A 20,934-nucleotide genomic window follows, 5' to 3' on the forward strand; every position below is an offset into this window, starting at 1 on the left:
TATAACAATTAGGACTTTTTATATTAACATTTTGACTTTTTATCTCACAATTTATTTTTTTCAGAATTTTAACTGTTTCATCACATAATTATTTTTTCTTTCAGTGGCAGCAATGAGCTTCCATAGAACATCATTTAAAAGGTTAATTAGAGTCTTAAAATATGAACATCCCTCACTATGAAAGGTTAACAAGTTCAGTTGCATTGTTTTTAAACATTACTCGCTATTTACTGTTTGATAGTTGAATTTTACATAACGTACCGACCGTTTAACGCCTTGTAGTGACTGATGTATGTGGGACGTGTATCCGGTGCTTGCTGTGCTACAAACCGAGCACGCCCCTCCAGAGTACTTGGCTGTGTGGGCGTTTCTGGGTAATTGCTCGCAGATTTCTTCGCCCTCATTGGTCAACAACAACGGGGTCCGTGTGAACCGGGAAGAGGAGGGGGCTGTGGTCAAACCCACCGCGACCTAAACAGCACCAGGAGGGAGAAGGAGGGAGGAGAGCCGCAGCCCGCAGCAGCAGGAACAGCGTCGCAGCCCCGCTTTCAGCCTGTATGGGCTAGTCGGTTAGCTAGCTTAGCATCGTCCGACTGCGCCGCACCGCCCGCCCGCCGCCGTGCCAAGAACCCCGGGGTTGTTATCTCCGTGTTTTCCTCTCCGTCCCCCCGCAGTCCCGCCCGCCCTCCGCCCGGCTTCAAGATGATGAAGTTTAGGTTTCGTCGGCAGGGCACCGACCCGCAGAGGGAGAAGATAAAACAGGAGCTCTTCGCCTTCAACAAGGTAAAGTAACGGGACGGAGGAGAGGGGAGGGAGTGAGGGTTTCCTCCTCTTCTCTCCTCTTCTGCTGCTCCCCTAAACTACCTATCTCCACACGGGACCAGGGTTGATCCGAGCACTCTGCAGCATTCCCCCCTCTCTGCCTCTGTCTCCAGCTAGGAGCAGAAATTAGCTGTAAACTGCTGCTGATGGTTTCAGTGCAGCCTGGACTCTTTGTTGATGTGTGTGTGTGTGTGTGTGTGTGTTCAGGGGGTTTCAGTTGTTTTCACGGCGTGTTAATTGGCTCTCACCCAAACGAGGCCCGCGTTCAAAGCACCAAGAACTGGGGAAACTTATCTGTGCAGTCCTAACATCGCTGTAATTAACCACCAACAGCTGATTATCTCAGTGATAGGGATTATCAGGCTGCACTATAACAAGATTAGAGTTGTGCTGCAGCAGTTTGATGCCTCTCTTGAGTGCTGTGACCCATATTTCATTCAGATATTGATCAAGATGGCTGTCAGCGTGGTGACAGGGTTAACTCTTCTGCCCCTTCACCACAACACAAAGCTCGCAGCGTTGTTTTGCAGCGCTCTTCTTGTTTCAGTGTTTGAGGGTCTGTGGGTGAAACCAAGAGTGTCAGATTTCATGCTACCCTGGCATCACATCCATATGGACCTACACCAGTTTGTGTACAGTAAACCTCAGCTTCCTGAGGAGTTATCAGCCCTCCTCTCCTCCTCACCAGTTGGTGCCAGGATGTATTTAGCAGCTCCACTTCCAGTAAGCTGCCAATTGTCACCCCGGCCACTGTTGCTAAAGTGGTGGGAGCCTAAAAGTAGGTTGAAGTCCGTGGACTGTTTGATAATTGTGCAAATCAACTGCACGTAATCTTTTTGGATGACCTGCACCTTACCAACAGGGTCTGCACTTTATATTTAGACTACAGTGCAAAGATAACCCGCTCTGGCATTGCTGTGGCCTTGAACTCAGGTTAGGTGAGGCCGCTGGTGGTCTGCACAGTGTGTGTCACTCAAAAAGCAGAGCAGGGTGTGCCAGAGAGGGGCTGTCCAAAGTTTTGGATGTTGAAAGCTTTAATTTATCATGAACAGTGGGGTGATAGGACAAAATAAACCCCACTCAACAAGATGAATTAGGAATGTATGGCATATATTTGAAGAAAATTTAGTGCTACATGATGTTGGCAAAGTGATTAGCAAACTAAATATCAGTCATTGATTGTTATTTCTAAATCATATAAAACTGATTTTTCTTTATCACCTTGCTTTGTGGCCCAAATCTACAGCCTGAGTCTTGATAAAACTGAAAAAATGTGTGGGCCAGAGCGCTTCCAGGACTCAAATTGTGTTTGTTTGACGTGCTGTTTGGATAAGGACACATGTAGACACAACATCACAAGAGGAACTGCAGGGTGTCTCTCTTTAAAACAATCATGTTAGACCCAAAACAATATATAAAACATACAAGTAATGCACGCCAAGAATTATTATGAGGTGCTGATCACTGGCAGCAGACCTGATTGTAGAAAACAAGTGTCTCGCACTCTGGCTCTATATGCATTTTTTTTATTTTGATGACGTTTTGGCCTTTGGGCTTTCTTCAAGATCAACCTTCTCTTGGAGAAGGTCCAAAGGCCAAAACATCACCCCAAAAACAAAACAAAAAAACCCCAAACAAACAAAAATCCAGACAAAAATCCTGACCAGTTGTGGCCCCAAGGGGTAGCCAGGGGGTGCCACAGCCATCTCCTCCCAGAAATACGCAAAACTTATCGAAGACCTCTGTGTCTCCCTTTTTTATTATTACTGAAATTATTTGTTTTTATTTGAGTAGACTTGTTCCCAATAAATGTTTCTCCCTCTCAATCAATGCATTTCGTTTTCGTTGCATGTCGTTTTAAGGAAAAAGACAACTAGCGAGGAATCACCTAGTATGTCTACATCTACAGAACACATTAAAACAGGATTGTTGACGAACTCAAAATGTTAACTGTACTAGTATTGGTTCATACCATATCAGTTAATTGCTAACATTAACTGTAAAATGAGAACACAAAGTAAATCAGTATGCGACTCCTTAACTCTCATAACTATATAGTTTTCAACTAGCTTATAGCACAATAGAATTCTTGAAATTCAGGAATGACTTTTGGTTTTGGTGTGTCACTACAAGATTTTTAGTGGCCCTATCTGGTCACACCTATGAAAAAGTTCTGGGTGTGCCATTGTCCCTTGTGAAGGCTTGATGTTATGACTCGTTGAAACATAAAACTTGATGTGGTTGAGTACAAAGTTTGAATGCGTCAGTATCTTATCGAATGAATCTATTATTTCTTTGATGAATAAATTGTTCTGTGAGAAAGAGCTCCTGACAAATGTTAATCATCTTTTAGGGTTACACTTGTTCTTGGTAACAGTGCCAGTGAGGCATTCAGAACTTGAGGTTACTTGCATAACCCCTGTTCTCTGAGTAGCATGAGTGTTATGTCTCATTATGTGTCATAATGAGACATCACAGTCGCATAAATGCCAGGAAAGACATTTCCCGAGTGTTGTGTCAGATCGTTTGAACCATCAGTGGGCTTTCCATGATTTCAGTTGTTTGACATCGCAAATGGCAAATTTGCATGGAAAGTTACCGATTCCAGATTAAGTTAATTGTATTTCATTGTGCAGCCTGGATGTAAACGTGTGTGTGTGTGTGTGTGTGTGTGTGTGTGTGTGTGTGTGTGTGTGTGTGTGTGTGTGTGTGTTTTTTTCTGAAAAGTTGCCTCACATTGGGATGTCTTGCTGCAGAGAGAGGTGATAAAGTGGTGAGAGACGACACTAATAGAAGTTGGTGACAACAGAATCAGATCTTCTCAGGGTGGCTGCAAACTAGTGTTGTCAAAACATTAATATATCGATACAGATGTACTCTGAATAATTGAAACTGCTCCAATACTCATTATCCACAATATTGATTAGTAATGGTTATGTATTCTGCTGTTCTCTGCTACTGACCAAGGAAAAAAGTTAGATGTCCATCCCTAAATTTTTCCCTGCGGTATCAAAAATGTTATCAAATATCAATATTTTTCAAGGCATTGTATCGAAGTTAGAAATTCCAGTATCATGACAACACTAGTGCAGACTTAAGCCCCATTTCCACCACCACCTACAGTATATCACCTATATACTCATGGTATGGTGCCTTTGGACCAAAAGTAACCCTTCAGACATGGTACCTAGACCCTAGCGTTTCTACCCCAAACATTAGCCTTTCATGTGGGTTGGGTTGTTGTCACACAGTGGTTATAAACCAGCCACATCTCTGAGCAGAGTGACCAATCAACAGACTGCAGTGTTCACAGCTCCACCTTTTAGTACCAGATCTGTGTGCTATGTACCCCAACAGAGGGGGGACCAAAAATGGAGACGGCACAGAACGGCTCTATTGGTACCATCCACAACTTTTCACAGTGGAAACAGGAAAAAAGCGTACCAAACTGAACTGTGCCGTACTGCTCGGTGGAAACGGGGTTTTATAGACCTTAAAGTTGGGCTGCAGCTAACAGTTACTTCCATTCTTCTTCCATCTGTGACTTATTTTCTGGATTATGTGTAGGTTTAGTCTGCCCATCAGAGCCTCCCAGAGCTCATAGTAAAATATCAGTATTGCTTATTTTGTCAGACAAACAGACCAAAACCCAAACACTGTTCATTTACTATCATACATGACAAAAACTGCAGATTTTTTATCACATTTCAGGAACTGGAACAAGCAAATCTGTGGCATTTTTGCTTGGAAAAAATCACTGAAAACATTATTTGACTATCAAAGTAGCTGGCGATTAATTTTCTTTTGCTAACTAATCGCTGCAGTGCCACATGGATGTACATTCAGAGAATATGAGTAAACTCAGATTGGTTGAATGGTGCATCGGGTCTAAAGTTCTTGAACTGTTTGTTGTGCCGTGACAACACACACACATTCACACACACACTTTAAGGTTTGGCACCAGCTGCCACAACTATCACAGAGGTGGTCTCTCAACAGGAGCGTTACTTTGATGTCTCTCTGTCTGCGTGTGTTTGTGTGATCAGAGCGGCAATTTAAAGAAACAAAGAGTTAATGTTTTACCTCATATCTGATTTCCACGCTAAAGACCTCATTTCCAAATGTTTTTGGACACGGAGCCGCTCAGGAGTCCTGACCTGAACCTCTTTTAAAGTTAGTTAAGGTATCGTTCTACAGTTTCTGTTAGTTGTTTCTCTGTGGATCTAAATGCTTTCCCAGCTGTCTCGCCCTCTCCTGACACGGGCAGAAGGAAAAACTGTGAATTTATGTTAATCCCATTTAACAAAGTCTGCAAAGCATCGTAATAAAGCAGCGCTGCTGCCCTCAGTGCTTTTTTAAGAACTTTCCTCTAACTTTATTAAGGGAGCCCTCCCTTTTTGACGCCGCACTGACTGCACAGTCTAACAGGCAAACACATGCATGCACGCTCACAGACAGCAGGGTGTTTAAAAAGAAGCAAAAATAATTAAGTCTGAGTGTTTTTATTGTCTTCTTTTGTCTGTCATCTGTTAATGTCTGTTCTGTGTTTCTCTTTTAGACTGTGGAGCATGGGTTCCCTCATCAGCCCAGTGCTTTGGCCTTTGACCCCAAGCTGAAACTTATGGCCATCGGGACAAAGTCAGGAGCCATTAAAGTGTATCCTTCATTATTATTGAGGTCATGCATCTAACAGAAGCTTTTTGGGGACATTCAGTCACAGTAAGGCTGGGTGATAAACTCAATTTTCGAAATTGTCAGATTTATGAATCTTTTACTGAGCCAAGTGAACTAATATGGTCATTTTTAAATCAGTAAATTGTCTGAATTTCCATATAATTAAAGCTAAGAATACTGCAGCTCAATCAGCCAGTCCACATGTCCACAAGCTCATTTAATTTGTAAAAATAAATGTACAAATGTATAGTGATGATGTGTTATTTTTAGGTTCTATCGTCACAGCTGAATATACGTCCCAAAAGCCAGCCGACTACGACTAACAGGACAAAACACTATCTAAGAAAGCCCCTGATCAGCGACTGGTAGAGTACAGAGACTGTTTTTCTTCCAGTTTTGTCAGTTTTGTCATCTTTGAAGTGCTGCTCTGTTTATCTGTACATCAGCTCTGTAGTGCAGCTGCTGAGCTGTCTTCCGCTCTACATTTGAGGGTAACTGAAGTCAGCGTTTCATCTGCCACGCTTTTAAATGTCGTGTTGTTTAGTGTAAGATTTTATGTCTTGCAGTTGTAGGAGTTGTCCTCCTGATTCTTTAAACTACTGTCATTTGAACAACCCCATGTCTACATAGAGGATCCACAGTATTTTTAGCTTTTTGTGGCTATTTGAGTGTAAGTTATGGTCTGTGCTGCTATTTCTTACACTGCTGTTGGTTTTCTTGCTCTCACAGTGCTATAAATGATGAGGAAATACTGATCAGATATATCTGCAGCAGAGCTGTTTATATAACACCGGTTTAGCAGAGCAGGGTATTGCTGTGTGTGCTGTCTGTCTCCGAGGGAAGTTGCACTGTCTGCACCACTTAAAGATGCAACGTGAGGTGCCAGGCCACATGCTCGAAGGAAATGGGGGGAAGCATTTTACTGGTGCTCTAAATTTACTTCCATCAGGAGAGATGAAAAGAACATTTATCATGTGATTAGACCCCATCATGATGTCATCTATTCCAGGAGGGTGGTAAAGATGTAGTAGATTAGGGACCCCCCTAAGGAGTCTAGACACTGGTGGTGGTGAGATGAAGAGGGAGGTGATCTGGATGTAAAGAGGAGTGGGCATTTGATGAGCTGGTTGTGGGCTCTGGATAAGGTGACTGGAGGAGAAGGGGGTGACGATTCTGCCTAAGATGACAGCTGACAGCAGCAGAGAGGAGAACAGAGTTAAAGTTTGGCAGCAGCAACATGAATGACTGAAGGAGATCATGGCAAAGTTTGATTGGATAAAACTGGGAGAGGGAACACCCGTAGTCAGCTGATTGATGGGAGTTGATTTGAGAGAGAATTGAGAATAGATACAGCATAAAGAAAGTCTTCCTGATTGAACTTACGCTGAGCTTCATAATTATCAGTTATTAAAAATAAAGCCAACTACTAACAGCAGGACAAGAAACACTGCTATCTTATAATCTTCATGTGTGGCGTTGGCCTGTAGCTTAGCTCAGTTTTAGCAAGAGAACACCATCTACAAAACCGTATATGGACGCCATCTGTAAAGTTTTTTGGCACAGGTTGTCTCATCATTAGTTGCACAGAAGATGCATTTTGCTAAATCCCAACATTAGATGTTACGTACCTGTCTAAAACAAACACAGCGAGTTCAGCATCAAACCTTGTCTCTTTACTCGCCAGCTGTGGAAGCCACACCAATGTTTACACTTGCTTTGCTTCTTTTTATATCACTTCTTCTCTTTGCCGCTTGCCAGGAGCAGGTGGTTGGGATGTTGATGATGGTCGCCTGCCAAGTGTTATAAAAAGTTATGATTTAAAATGAAAATGTAGTAGTGTAGCCTTTGTGTTTACTTTGCTGCGAGCCGCGGGCTGTAGCTCTGCTTCTTCGTCCGCTCATGTTGGACTGAATATGTTAACATTCACAAAATATTGCGTTTATTCCCAAAAAAACAGTATTCCTACTGAGCTGTTTACATGGCTAATTAAAATGAATTTTCCACTAATATTTCCCTTGATATGCAGCCGTGCATACTCCAATGTCGTTTATCACATCACAATATGGCAAGGGAAGGGAAAGGCATTTATATAGCACATTTCATACCTAAAGGGAACTCAAAGTGCTGTACAGATGAGTCAAGTTAAAGTTCATTGTAGCCTAATCATAAAGCATGCCTCAAAGGGCTGTACAAATATTAACTTCAATTCAATTTCAATATCAATTCGATCTGTAAAGTCCAGTGTTACAAATCACAGTGAGCCTCAGAGAGCTTTACAGCATACGACATCCCTCTATCCTTTGACCCTCACAAGAACTCAGAATTTCCGTTTCCGACTTCCGTTTATATATAAGTAAATATGCTGAACCATTGCGATGGATTCAGAGTTTGCAGTGACGCCAATTATGTTCCGCCTCGTTATTTCACCGCACGGACCGTTTAACCATGCGGTCATGCGGACTACAAACAGCCTACAACCGGAAACCAGGGCTCTTCCGCTCTTCTTCCGGAGGCAAGATCTCCGGGGTTTGCCTACAGACTCTACATTCACTGAATGTAGAGTCTGTATAGAGACTATGTTTGACGTAACCATGATAACGTACAGAGATGAAAATGCAGTCTGACCCATTTGAGACCCATATTCTGAATGCCTTGTATACATGTCCAAACACTGCTCCTAAAACCGGCACATCCCAGATGACTAAATCAGAAAATGCGTCATTCAGGAAAAAGTCCTATACTGTAATATCCAAACTGAATATGCTGTTTACATGACCCGCATCAAATTCGGAATAATAATGGAAGATTGGTGTGCATGTAAATGTACCTAGTGACTCACAATAACGTCCCGAGGTACAAAGGGTATTACAAGACGGGATCAGCCGGGGCTAGCTGGTTAGCATGCTAAATTCAGTAGATATCTCTGCAACTCAATACATAGATGTAAATAGAGTCAAAACTGTTATGTCTCTCCACTCTGTTCATAGTGTTAGTTCATTTTTTGAACATTACAAACTAAAGTTCTGGCCATATCTTACGAAGGACTTTATCCCCTCTTAAACTAACAGTATTAGAGGAAAGTTTATTCAATTTTTTTTTTTACAATCTGGGCCTCATTTTGAAAGTTGTCGCCATTATTCTTTTGGATTACAGTAACATTTCTCTGACTAGCTGAATGTCTAATGTCTGGGGATTTCGGGTAATTTCTAGAAGGAGGAGTCTGGCAGGGTGCAAACTCAGTTTTACTTATTCCAAAAAGAAAGTGAAGGCAGAATCTAAAATGATTACCCAAACACTGACTCACAATGCGTACTGAAGTAGTGTGAACACACAGGTCAGAAATGAGGGTTTGTTTACCACCTGTTAGATCATCTGACTGCTTGTATCCCTGCCCTGGTGTGCTGCCTCCATATTACTGTGATCAACTTGAGTGAGTAAAATGTGAGTATAATGTTATCCTAGTCAATAGGACTGTTAGCCAAAGCTATGAAAATGAGACCAAGGCCGAGAAACAAAACAACAACAACATCATTACATACGCTGTTTGGCAGATGTTTTCAGACCCAGAATACCATAAATGCATTTCTGAGCTCGCGGTCAGCGGGAATCTAACCCCCCAACCCCGGCCGTTTGACTGTTTGAGCAACACAGAAGAAGATGGAAGATTGAGTAAAGCTGGACTGGAAATGAGTGTCGGTTTGGCTCGTGAGATGCATTGCAGCAGAACCATAATTTGGCTTAGCGTGTCAGTTGTGTCAGAAATTCCAGCAGCTCGGATGCTCATGCACTGTCCACATGACACGACTCTGTGACATGTTGTTGATCTCGCTTATCTCTCCACGGCTGCCAGCTCTGTCATGATCACCATGACGGTTGTTTAGTTAATCGCAGGCGGACGTCAGTCTGCTGCTTTGTTGTTGTTTGTTTAGAGTTGAGTTTCCCTCTTCTTCCTTTCCCTCTCAAGCACCATTGTCTTTCAGATAATGACGATGTTTTAGAGCACATGTTAAGTGTTTGTTTTGCATGCTTGCCTCACATGTTTCATGTTTGTCTCGCGTTTTCATTGGTGTGGACAAGCTGGAGTGGAGAGCATGTAACAGGATTTACGGACAAACTTGTCAGTGTTTGAATATTAATGTATGTTTAGAGCAACTGTGTATGGCTATTTAATCAGTAGGCATTTATCAATGTGTGTAGGGAGTCTTGCTGTGGTTGTGTGTTATGTGCTAATGCATCAGATTGGAGAATCAACTCTTTGAGATGCAGCTTTAAGAGAGGGAGACTGGTGGTACCAGGCACTTGCACCCCAGAGGGAGATGGATGGATGGAGGGTGGGAGAGATGGAGGAGGGGGGAGATGGAGATAAACAGAGGCAGCGGAGACAAGGGAGTGTAAAAGAGATGGAAGAGGAGGAAAAATAACTCCACTGCACGGCTATACCTACTCTAACAATATGAGCGATGCTGCAAAGCTCAGACGAGTCATCCTGCTTTTTAACAAGGTCCCAGCTGCCGTTGGAATTTCTGGAAAGTCTGCATGTGTGCCCGCAGAGAATATCTGGAAAGTTAACAAAAGAAAAAGTACAAGAGGATCTTGTTTCACACATTCATTGCATCAGATGAGCGGTTTAGGCTCTAAAAAATACTGGATAATTTTCACCTCTTCAGGCCTCTAAAGTCATTCAGATCAAACAGTTTGAGCAGAGCTGTTTTGGTGAGGGAATTTCCCCTGTGGTGATTAAGGGTGGATCAACAGCACGATATTACCGCCTTTGTTTTTGTTGTTTTTTCAAATTACTTCATTCATCCTGATTTTAGTGCTTTGTGTAAAAGCTTTATTGTGAAGCTATTAATCAGTATATTGTTGCTTTTTAAATGTCAAAGATGACACAGTGTATACCAAACAAGTGCAGAACACAGAGGAGCAATGAGGCGCAATAAGGGGCGTAGTGTTTTTTCAGATGAAACGCTTTGGTAGCATCTGGTTGCTACGACATAGAGTATCCATGGAAGAAAAAATGTCGGCACAAGGTAGAACACTTGGGGACTCATTTATAAAACAATGTGTAGGATACGTACTAAAAATGTATGTACGGACAAAAGCCAAATATGGCGTACGCCAAAAAATATTTGACAATTCTTACAATCAGGCCTTCGCCTCACCATCTGTGTCGCCAGTTTCCTGTCTCCAAAGTTTCGTAAGCATGGGTCAAAGTTTCTCACCTCAAGTTTGTTTTGATTGATCACAACTTTTGCGTGGGAAGTGTCTCTCAGGCCTCGTTGGGTGGGTACGCATTGGTTATAAATGGGACCCCTGCTCTTGATGAAGGGAAGGCTGAAGGACGTAGGGAGAGAGGACGGACCCGCCCGTCTGTTTGGGTTCAGTATTAATTTCTCCTCCACGGCTGCTGTTGTTGTTTAGCGATGTGACGGTTGGTCTTTGTGGTATTTTTCACTCTGCTTTTCCGGACGATCTGAGCCGTTCATTATGTTAATCGTTAATTAGCCGACATTAAGAGTCAAACTCATAACAAACCCGTGAGTTAAATTATGAATGGTCGTCAGTAAAGGATGAAGGGAAGGAAAGAAGCCTGGATCCCTCACTGCAAATCTCCAGGCATGTTCATGTGACATCAGAAGACGAAGCAACATACTGATTAAGAGGCCGTACACATGATTTAACCGCCTCGAAAACACAAGATCAGGTGCTACTCTAGTGCCTTTTCTGTGCCAGCTTTTAAGAGCACAGCGGTAGGTTGCGTCTGAGGTTGCTAATTAACCTTAACAAGCATCGTATTATTGCCTATTTACCTGACATCCTGAGTGCAGAGCTGATCTTCTTACAGGCGCTGTTTACATGTGTGTAGGCCTACAACAACTTCTACTCCATATTTACCACAAACTAATATTTATGGATAAAGGGAAAGATATCTGTCAGCTGTGATGGGTTGGTCCTTGTTACATGACATGTGGTGCATGCTGCTGTGTTTCAAAAGTTGTACTCTGTTTATCTCAGTGCGCAGTTGTCGTGCCCTGAAAAATGCGCATCGCTCTGCCGTTTGAGCCTGCCTGCCTTGCATCTACATTGAAAACAATGAATTTGAGGGCGCAACAAATACAACATGCGTACAGCCCCTAAGCTGTTTACTCCTTGGCATCATACTTATGCCTCCAAGGCATGTCAACTGAGTTATTTCACTAGTCACAAAATAAATACCAACACAGATGTAACCTACATGATGCAAAGTAGCTCGCCTATGGTTGCATGCAGAATTACACAGAGTAGCAAGCTAGTGTGCAGGGATATTGTTGTGTTGCTTGGCAACAGTCCAGTCTCAGTCCAACTATTTGTGTGGGCAGAGCCAAATAAATCATGAAATGAACACACAGATCATTCAGATATTCAGTAACAGCAAAAAAATAATATGCAATACCTGAAGTAACTAAAAGTTTCTTACTATGAATGAAACATTTACTCTTGTTCCTAAGGTTACTGCATATATTAGGTCAAGGTCAGCAGGTACTAACGTTTTTGAAGGCTTTCTGAGTTGTTTTTCTGACTTGAGGGGGTGTTCATGTGAAGTCTCTCAGCTGGGAATCAGTTTTTGGGATTATTCTGACACCAGATGAATGCATGCAGATAAATCATAGGTCTATAGAAGGTCAGAAAAGCCCATTACAATTTCTTACCACACAACGCTACTCTTTCAAATTGCTTGTCTTGTTTGAACAACAGTCCAAAACCCAAAGATATTCACTTTAAAAGAAGCAGCAGATCCTCACATTTGAAGGGAAGCAACCACAGAGTGTTACTGGTGTTTCTGCTGGAAATATTTCTTTAAAAAAATAGCTGAAATGATTATTTAATTATCAAACTAGTTACAGATTGTTTTCCTGTTGATCGACTGATCTTTTCAGCTCTAACGTCAGGGCTGCAGTGGGTAATAGACTGTAACAAACTTTAAACTTGTTGTTCTGAGGACCAGGTTCAGTTGAAACGAAGCCTTCATTTTCACTACGTATGTTTTTGTGTGTGTTCGCATTCCCTGATAATCTCACAGCCTCACTGACTTGAGTTTGACCTGGACATGCTCGCCAGCATACCTGCTAGTACTGTAATACACACACACACACACACACACACACACACACACACACTTCCAGCGTTGGTGCCAGATGTGTGGTTTGATTCTCACTGACGCCTGAGCAGCGTACAGTGTGTGTTGAGGAGTAGTGAGAGACAAAAAGCTGCAGAGAAAGTTTGATCCAATAGACGCAGAGTTTATTTGCTCAGTCGCACAGAAAGATTTGAAAACTGCCAAATGAGTTTGAACTTGTGTTCTCCGTCCTGGCGCGATCGTTCCTCCTCTCCTCTCGTTCACATGTGCTCTCTTTCAGGATCTCGCTGGACTTTCTCACTTGTTCTTTTCTCTTTTCTCTCGGTCTCTTGCTCCCTGCGTGTTTATAAAGGCAGAGTCATATTACGCCCTGAGAGTTTCTGCTTCGACCACAGACTGGGGCTCAGCAGAGGGAAGGGGGGACAATGTGGTGCGGAGTTTTTTGTATATGTGTGTATGTCGAGAAAGATCATGTGTGGGGGTGGTGGGGCGATCTTGAGGAGTCTGTCTCCTGTCGAAGAATGCATGTTGCGCTGCCCTGGGTTAACCCTCCCTCTGTGTGTGTGTGTGCGTGTGGATTGGGTGAGTAAGAGCTTTGTTGCTGAGTCTAGTCTTAATAAAGGAAGCTTTTGAATTGGTTTCCAAGACGACCAGTGCAGTTGCTGGGGATGAGGAGTGCTTGCAGACTTGAGGGCATTAAAAGTCTGCAGCTCAGCACGTCAGACACCAGAGTTTGTTGGTAGAAATGCATCAGTTGTGGGTTAAAAGGTCAGAAAATACTACTTTAAGACAGTACAGTACACACACACACACACACACACACACACACTCATAAAACAGTATGAAACTATGAGCTTTATAACTTTATCTGGAGAGTCCAGTATGTGCTGAGTCACGCTGAAACTTTGTGACCGTGAAGCCTCGGTATTGGCAATTCAGCAGGCAGAGGACGAGCTAATATTGACACACACGCACATGCACACACACACACACACACACGCACAAGCACACAAACAGCCACACAAACAGCAGAGCTTTGATCAGTGTGTTTGTGCTCCAGCTGTCAGCTCTCTCTCTGTCTGTCTGACATCCTGTTGGTCACACCAGCTGAGTGACCAGCCTGTTTTCGACTGATTCATCTGATCTTATCTTCTGACAAGTTGCAAATGCTTGAGTGCATTTGTCCATCTTTAATGTCACAGTTATCGTGGCCAAAATGATTACGTCTCACATAATTATGCAGATAATCATCAAAATATGCATAAAACTTTTAAAATGGCACCAACGATGCGGGACATGATATTCACGATTATCCCGATAATGCACATTCACCACGGTCAATGTATATAGTTACGATGAAATCATGTATCAACCCATCTCTTGTCTGAATCTGTATTTCTTTACATATTCAGGGCTCTGACTGTGACCGTCTTTTATGAGTTAAAATTTCACGTGGTCACATTCATGTGAGTGCATGATGCAGACTGAAGGCTCTACATTTGCAAACAGCTGACTCATAAATGGGTCAAATGCAGGTTAAATGCGCATTGGCAGGTCTGCATTATATAAGTCTTGTGTAAGAAATGTCTGTATCTTCACTGCACTGCACTCATACCTCTTCCTCTACTCGCAGTTCTCATACTAACACAACTGAAGTTACACCCATTCACTACTGTCAGACAAACGGCAGAATGTTACCAGTGGAAACGCTGGGTGTTTCCGCAATATCATTGTAAAAGATTGTGATGATATTACACCATCATCATTATCTGCTGTCTAATGTTCAACACACCATTCTGTTGCCTCACTGGAGCATTAGCGCCTGTCTCTTGGCATGTCTGTGGCACAGCAGCTGTCAGTTTTGATGGGCTGTAACTCATGATGTGTGACCAATTGGGCTGCACCTGACTAAGAATTTTTCCTAGTTGACCAGTGGTCAATCATTTAGGGCCATTAGTAGCCCACATGTTTACGATATAAATTTATTAATTAATTAATTAATTAATGGATGGGGCAACACAATGGTTTGAGTTGAAGGTGTGAGAAAGAATAGTATCAGTAACATTGTTAACACTGTGCTACATTACAGAGAAATACAAAACCGTACTAATGAACCTTCATTAATATAGGCCTATATTTTATCTACAAGTGCACGTCACACACTGAGCGAGCCGCCTGTTAATGACGCTGTGGGCTAATGGGCATGTAGCTACTTCCATGTTTCAGATGATACGTCATGTTTGTAGTCGACCAATGAAGATGAGTTTACATATCACCTTGGGTTCGTCCTTCACCTTCTCAAAATGATCCCACACTTTGGATTTCCTGCCCGACATGTTATTAACTAGTCTGTGGAATAACCGCAGGTACCAGCCCTGGAAATTAGAGGCCGTACACATGGTGCTACTCTTGTGCCTTTTGTGTGCCAGCTTTCAAGAGCGCGGCGGCAGGTTGAGTCAGTCATCGTACAGCCTATTTACCTGAAATCCTGAATGCAGAGCTGATCTTCTTCCAGGAGCTGTTTAGTGTGTAGGCCTATCATCTGTGGGACAGGTGTAAAGCTCTGGGTAGCCCTGCACTAACATGATCAACTTTTCTGTATTTATCAGACTGAATATTTACAGAAGAAGGGAACGATATCTGTCGGCTGTGACTGGTTTGTAACCTGACTCCTGTATGACTGCTGAGTGTGGCCACTTCCTGTGTCTGTCCTTTCAAATTAAATTCCCACATGGTCCAGTCATATAGGTTTTGATTAATTTTGACAAGGCGCAGCTCCTAATAGAGGTCTGCGACCAAGCGACCAATGAAATCTTGCCGACTAATTACGTTTCTGGTGGACTAACATTTGGTCGACTATCAGGGGGCAGCTCTAGTAACCAATCTGATAGAACGGAAAAAGGGAGTGACCAAATCATGTGCTGGTGCAACCTTCTGAGAAAGTTGGTAGCATTAAGGATACTAGTGGAGGAGTTAGTCTGGAGCCCTGATTTTGGAGGTAGCAGCCAGCTCTGTTGGCTGATGTCACAGTGTTGCAGTTTGATTTTGTTCACATCCGATTATCTTAGGAAATCTGTACTTTCGCACTATGAGTCATGGACTTTTGCAATGTCACAGCAGGGACACATATACAGTAACACTGAATGATGAATGAGCGGAATTTAAAGTCATCGTTTCACTTCCTGAGTTCCTTCACAGAGTTCCTTGTCTGAGAATCTGGCTCTGACAGCTGCTTTAGCTTAATCTTAAATTGTTTATCCATCCTCGAAGTCAACAAATTTTTGTAGTTTGTGGTGAAAACAGTGAATTCCCCATGTGCTTTTTTGTGCCACACAATTCCCTTTCGATTGTGCTGTAGGCAGCCACAGCGTTTCCTGCTCTTTCCCTAACAATTTCAAGCTTTTTATTTGAACCCAGTCACATTAATTTGTTTCCATGCTCAGCTGCACAGACTGTGGTTTGTACTGGAGCTTAATTTGTAGAAAGAAATACTACAAAACATCTCACATGTTATGTAACCTTAGTTCTTTTTGGCTGTTTGCGTGAAAGTAATCAGTACGCCAATATGTAATTGTTTGGTAACTTTCTGAAGATACAGACTCTGATTCAGCCTTAAACATTCCTCCCATCCTTCCCCTCCTCCTCCCTTGTTCTCTTATCACCCACACGCTGCCCACTCTCTACTAACTTGGTCATATCTTTCTATCTCACTATTTTTGGTCTTGGTCTTTGGTCCACCATCTCTCTATCTGTCTGTTTTTCTGCTCCCTGACTAGAACTTGTTCCTCATTAATATTCCTGAAGAATGGCAGGGCCTTTAAAAGCCCCTTCCTCACCCTCCTCCTTCCTCTGTCTTTGGTCTCTGCTGGCCCCATCACCCCCACACCTACATGTATACACACTCAGATTAATGGGCGCACACACACACATAGACACACACACATGTCCATCCAGTTGGCAACAAGTTGGAGGGGGGTCTGTCTGTAAGGATAAAGGGTGTGTGGTCTCCCCATGTCTGACAGAGTGGAGAGGCTGTTGAATGGTAGAGCCGAGGAACAAAACAGAAAACACTTACACGAACTGACAGATCAAAGCTGTGTAAAAACAATCCATCCCTGAGGGGCTGATTTAGTAGGAATGGGTGACCGAATTAAAGTGAAAGAAACTGAAGGAAAAAGAAGTCGAGTATAGATAGTAATGGTAGTGGTAGTGTGGTATTTGTACTACTAATAATAGGCCGAAAACAAGTTTCAATGCTGCAAACCCTCATATCACATCAGCTGAGTCAGCGCCTCAGTTTAAACTACTTTATGATAATTGACCTTACACTAAGCCCCGCCCCTTTGTGATGGTCCGACAAGCTGTCAGAGTAAGCATGGAGCCCACACTGTAACTAACTGCACTCCCTGAAGAAATATGTTTGGAGAAATGAAAGAGTGATTCCAGAGAGAAGCAGACAGAGGGGTCTACAGTCTGTGTTTGAAGGATATATCCAGGATGTCAAACTGACTCAGCAGCAACAACAGGTTAAAAAGACAAAGATAGTTAGAAGCTAAAGCCGAACTATAGGCTACAGATCACAGTGTAAAAGTGAACCACCACATCACTGCTGATCGCCACACAAGACAATGAATATAAAGGCTTTCACAGTGTACCACTGCAACCCTAATTGCGATAAATTATATTATTGTTATTTTAAGATCAATGAACTTTTACTTTTGGCCAGAAATAATAGCAAAACATGTCTGAGCACATTTCTTTTATTTGGTTTAGGTGCAAATGAACAAATTTTTAATTCTAATTTTGACCTGATGGCAGTACTGAAAAGTTAATGGATCACCAAAGTGATTACAAGTCATCGTGAGGGAGGGTTGCAGTAGAGTGAGAGAGTTCAAGTATCCCGGGGTCTTGTTCAGAAATTACGGTAAAATGGAGTATGACATGGATCGGTGGTTTGGCAGTGTCGGCCTGCAGTGATACGGTCGCTGTGCCGGACCATTGTGGTGAAAAGGGAGCTGAGCTGGAAGTCGAAGCTTTCAATTTACTGGTCCATTTATGTCCCAACCCGCACCTATGGTCATGAGCTCTGGGTAGTCACTGAGAGAATGTGATTGCCGATACAAGTGGCCAAAGTGAGTTTCCTCCGTGGGGTGGCTGGGCTCAGCCTTAGAGATAGGGTATTGAGCTCGGACATCCAGAGGGAGTTCGGAGTAGAGCCGCTGCTCCTTCGCGTCGAAAGTGGTCAGTTTAGGTAGTTTGGCGTGGGTGCCTCCTGTTAAAGGCATGTCCCACTGGTAGGAGGCCCCGGGGCAGACCCAGAACACGCTGGAGGGATTACATATCTCATCTGGCCTGGGAACGCCTTGGGGTCACCCAGGAGGAGCTGGAAAGCGTTGCTGTGGAGAGGGATGTGTAGGGTGCTTTGCTTGGCCTGCTACTCCTGCGACCCGTCCACGGATAAGTGGATGAAAATGATGGATGGATGGGTGGGACCATGAATGTCTGCACAAAAAACAACTGTAGACTTTGATAAAAGCTTACACTAGTTAGCAAAATGCTTCTATGAGCAGTTTGACCTAGATGTGGAACTAACTGGCCATCAGCTGGCCCATTAAAGTTGCTCAACAGTCGTTCACGGTCCAACAAGGCGTGGGGCTTTCCTTGGCCCGACATTCTGCCAGAAAATGATCTTGTACCTCCCAGACTGGGATCAGGACCAATTTTATGGGAGCACTTCTTCTGTTGCTTTTAAAACCAGTCACCTATTTTCTGTGATTCCTTCTGTCAGTTTGTTAAATTTCCAGTGGACAGTACTCACAGTGGTAGACAGTCTTGTGATAGGTAGAGGCAGTACAGGTAGTGATAGAGCGGTGCTCTGTTTGTCCCCTGTGTGAGTCTCACTTTCCTTATACGTTGTGACAGTGAAATCATCTGTCTTGTTGTTGGGGGGAGCGTGCACAGAGCGAGTGGGACAGAACGGGAAGTGTGGGGGGTGGAGAGGTACTAGTTGAGGGTGAGGATGCAAATGAGAGGGGATTGTTTCTCTAGTGGGTGGGTGGAGTTGTTTGGCTTGTCTTGTTGTAGACGGCCTTTTGCCAGACATCTGAGGAGTTAGTGATTGTGTGTGTGTGTGTGTTGCTATGTGTGCAGGGAAGAAAGGGAGTTTGAGAAAATGCTTGCAGACGATTCTTAAGACATTCAAAGCTTTAAAAAACCAACCAAAACCAGTTTAACTTGTGTCGTCTGAAGATTGACTCAAAAAAGTTTTCTGACTCTTTCTCTGGAGTGGATTGTCGAAGTCTCTTTCTGTGTGTGGTCAACTCGTACATTCATCCTTGGATCTAGTGATCCGTCCTTACTTCCTGTCCATCCCAATCTTCTGTCGTGTGTGTGTGTGTGTTGGAGGGTGTGCTGGCTGTTGTCTGTGTGTCCGCCATGGAGGACAATGCCCTCTGTTTGTCTGTATTCAGACCGTGAAATCGCTTTATCCTTGCTAACGCTCGCTCTCTGCATCACCGAGCAATCGCACTTGTGTGTGTGTGTGTGTGTGTGTGTGTGTGTGTGTGTTAGAGAAAGAGACAGTGATTCAGTGATTATGAGTTACTGTAGGCCTCCATTGTGTTCATTTCAGGGTCCTCTGGTGAGCAATGCAACAAATCTTTGCATGTTACGCTACATGGTTTCCTCGCACAGTTCAGCTCTGATAAACCAGCTTGTCATTCAACAGGTTGCTCAAAGATTTAAGTCTCCCATGTTGAAATCTTTTTTTCTGAACTTTCCAAGGAACGCCCTGAACATTTATTTCATTACTGCATCACCAGAGTCCATTTATGCACATCTCTCAGTTTGTCCTTGTCGCTTGTGTCGCTGCTTTTATGAGTTTCTGTGGTTCATTTTATTAATGCTTTCAATTTTCGTTTCCAGATTGAAATTAGGAAGCCTTTGAATTACTTTGCTTTGAGTCAGTGTTTCCAGTTCTTTACAGAGCATCGACCTGACTGCCTCTATCCTTTGGTGTTACAGCCTTGTGTGCGTGTGTGTGTGTATTCGTGTGTGTGTTGGAACTGTGGAAGAAGCCTCTGATGTTCTTGGCGAAGCATCCTAAGAATTTGCAGCAGCTCCTTTCATCTCAGATTTCTGTTTTTTATCCACATTTCTTACATTCAAGCAGATCTGGTGATGTGACATGTTTTGAAATGGCAATCAGTGCTTGATGTTTATCAGAAGTGTAATCAGAAGGGGTCGATGAAGGGAACTGGCAATTACAGATTTAAAATAAATAGGGGTGTTGCTGAGTTTTGAGTCACTCTAGCGGCATGGCTTTACGGATGGTAATGTCGGATGGTCCACCACTTTGATCCAGACTGAAATGACTCAACAACTACTGAATGGGGTGAAATTTAGTGCGCATATCCTCGTCCCCGTCAGGATGAATTCCAATAACTTTGATCTCCTGACACTTCCTCACTCTCCATCATCTGGTAAAACTTCAATTTGTCTTCTTTGGTGCAACACACAAACGTCTCACCTTGCTTGGCTCGTAATGTCATTACCAAAGTAAGATGTTTCTGAATTATGTTTAACAAATATGTCAAAGGTGAAGTGTGTAAGATTTAGGAGGAGTTGGTGGTGTCTAGCGGTGAATTGCAGATTGCAGCCAGCATAGAAAGGTCTCCTGGCTAGATTTTCTTCACTGTTCATTGTTCAGGAGGTTCTCACTGGCAGCCAAATGATTGGCAGAGGTCTCCTCCTCTCCAAAACAAACGGAACAGATGATTTAAACCAGTAAAAACACAGAATAAAGAAGTTTCACTTTACAAATCAGTGTATCTCTGACGCTGTTTGGCATGGGGGTTCACCAAGACATGCTGGAGTGTGCTCACCCTATTTTCTTTAATAACCTAATGTGTCCTGGATCTTTTTCTGATCCAGATGTTCAGGAGGTTTTTACCGTGATCCAAATTATCTGCAGAGGTCTTCTTCTTTCAAAAACAAATTGAACTAGTGATTTAAACCAGTTAAAACCAGTGTAACCCTGATGCTGCCTGTTGCAGATAGGCTTCTACCTACGTTGGCCGATGCAAAAACATGAATGAGCAAAAACACAAATGGCCCTATCTGGAGCCAGTGTTGAGTTCGTCCATTCTGGGCTACTGTTGAAATATGGCGGTACAACATGGCGATTCATTCTAAGGTAACAAAAATAGGCTTCTAATTAGGTGATTATACTCCAAAACAGTGGTTCCCAACTGGTGGGTCACAGTCCAAAAGTGGGTTGCGGGTCCATTCTGAATGGACTGCAAGTGACTTGCAAAGAAGTA

General features: G+C 43.0%; 2 protein-coding genes across 3 annotated transcripts in view; one reads left to right on the top strand and one right to left on the bottom strand.

Annotated features, from left to right (window-relative positions):
* Window positions 1-20,934, bottom strand: part of syngr3a (synaptogyrin 3a) — a 136,877-nt gene that overhangs the window by 109,197 nt on the left and 6,746 nt on the right. The gene's annotated exons all lie outside the window — the stretch shown is intronic.
* Window positions 434-20,934, top strand: part of llgl1 (LLGL scribble cell polarity complex component 1) — a 59,820-nt gene continuing 39,319 nt past the window's right edge. The window contains exons 1-2 of one of the 2 annotated variants that reach the window (XM_050068306.1): window positions 434-783; window positions 5,381-5,478. In XM_050068306.1, the coding sequence (XP_049924263.1) occupies window positions 703-783; window positions 5,381-5,478 (179 nt within the window). In that variant the 5' untranslated portion in view covers window positions 434-702. The remainder of the gene's footprint in view (window positions 784-5,380; window positions 5,479-20,934) is intronic. The other variant, XM_050068305.1, reaches the window with a different exon arrangement.

The sequence above is a fragment of the Epinephelus moara genome, chromosome 18 (assembly GCF_006386435.1).
Source record: "Epinephelus moara isolate mb chromosome 18, YSFRI_EMoa_1.0, whole genome shotgun sequence".
NCBI lineage: Eukaryota > Metazoa > Chordata > Actinopteri > Perciformes > Serranidae > Epinephelus > Epinephelus moara.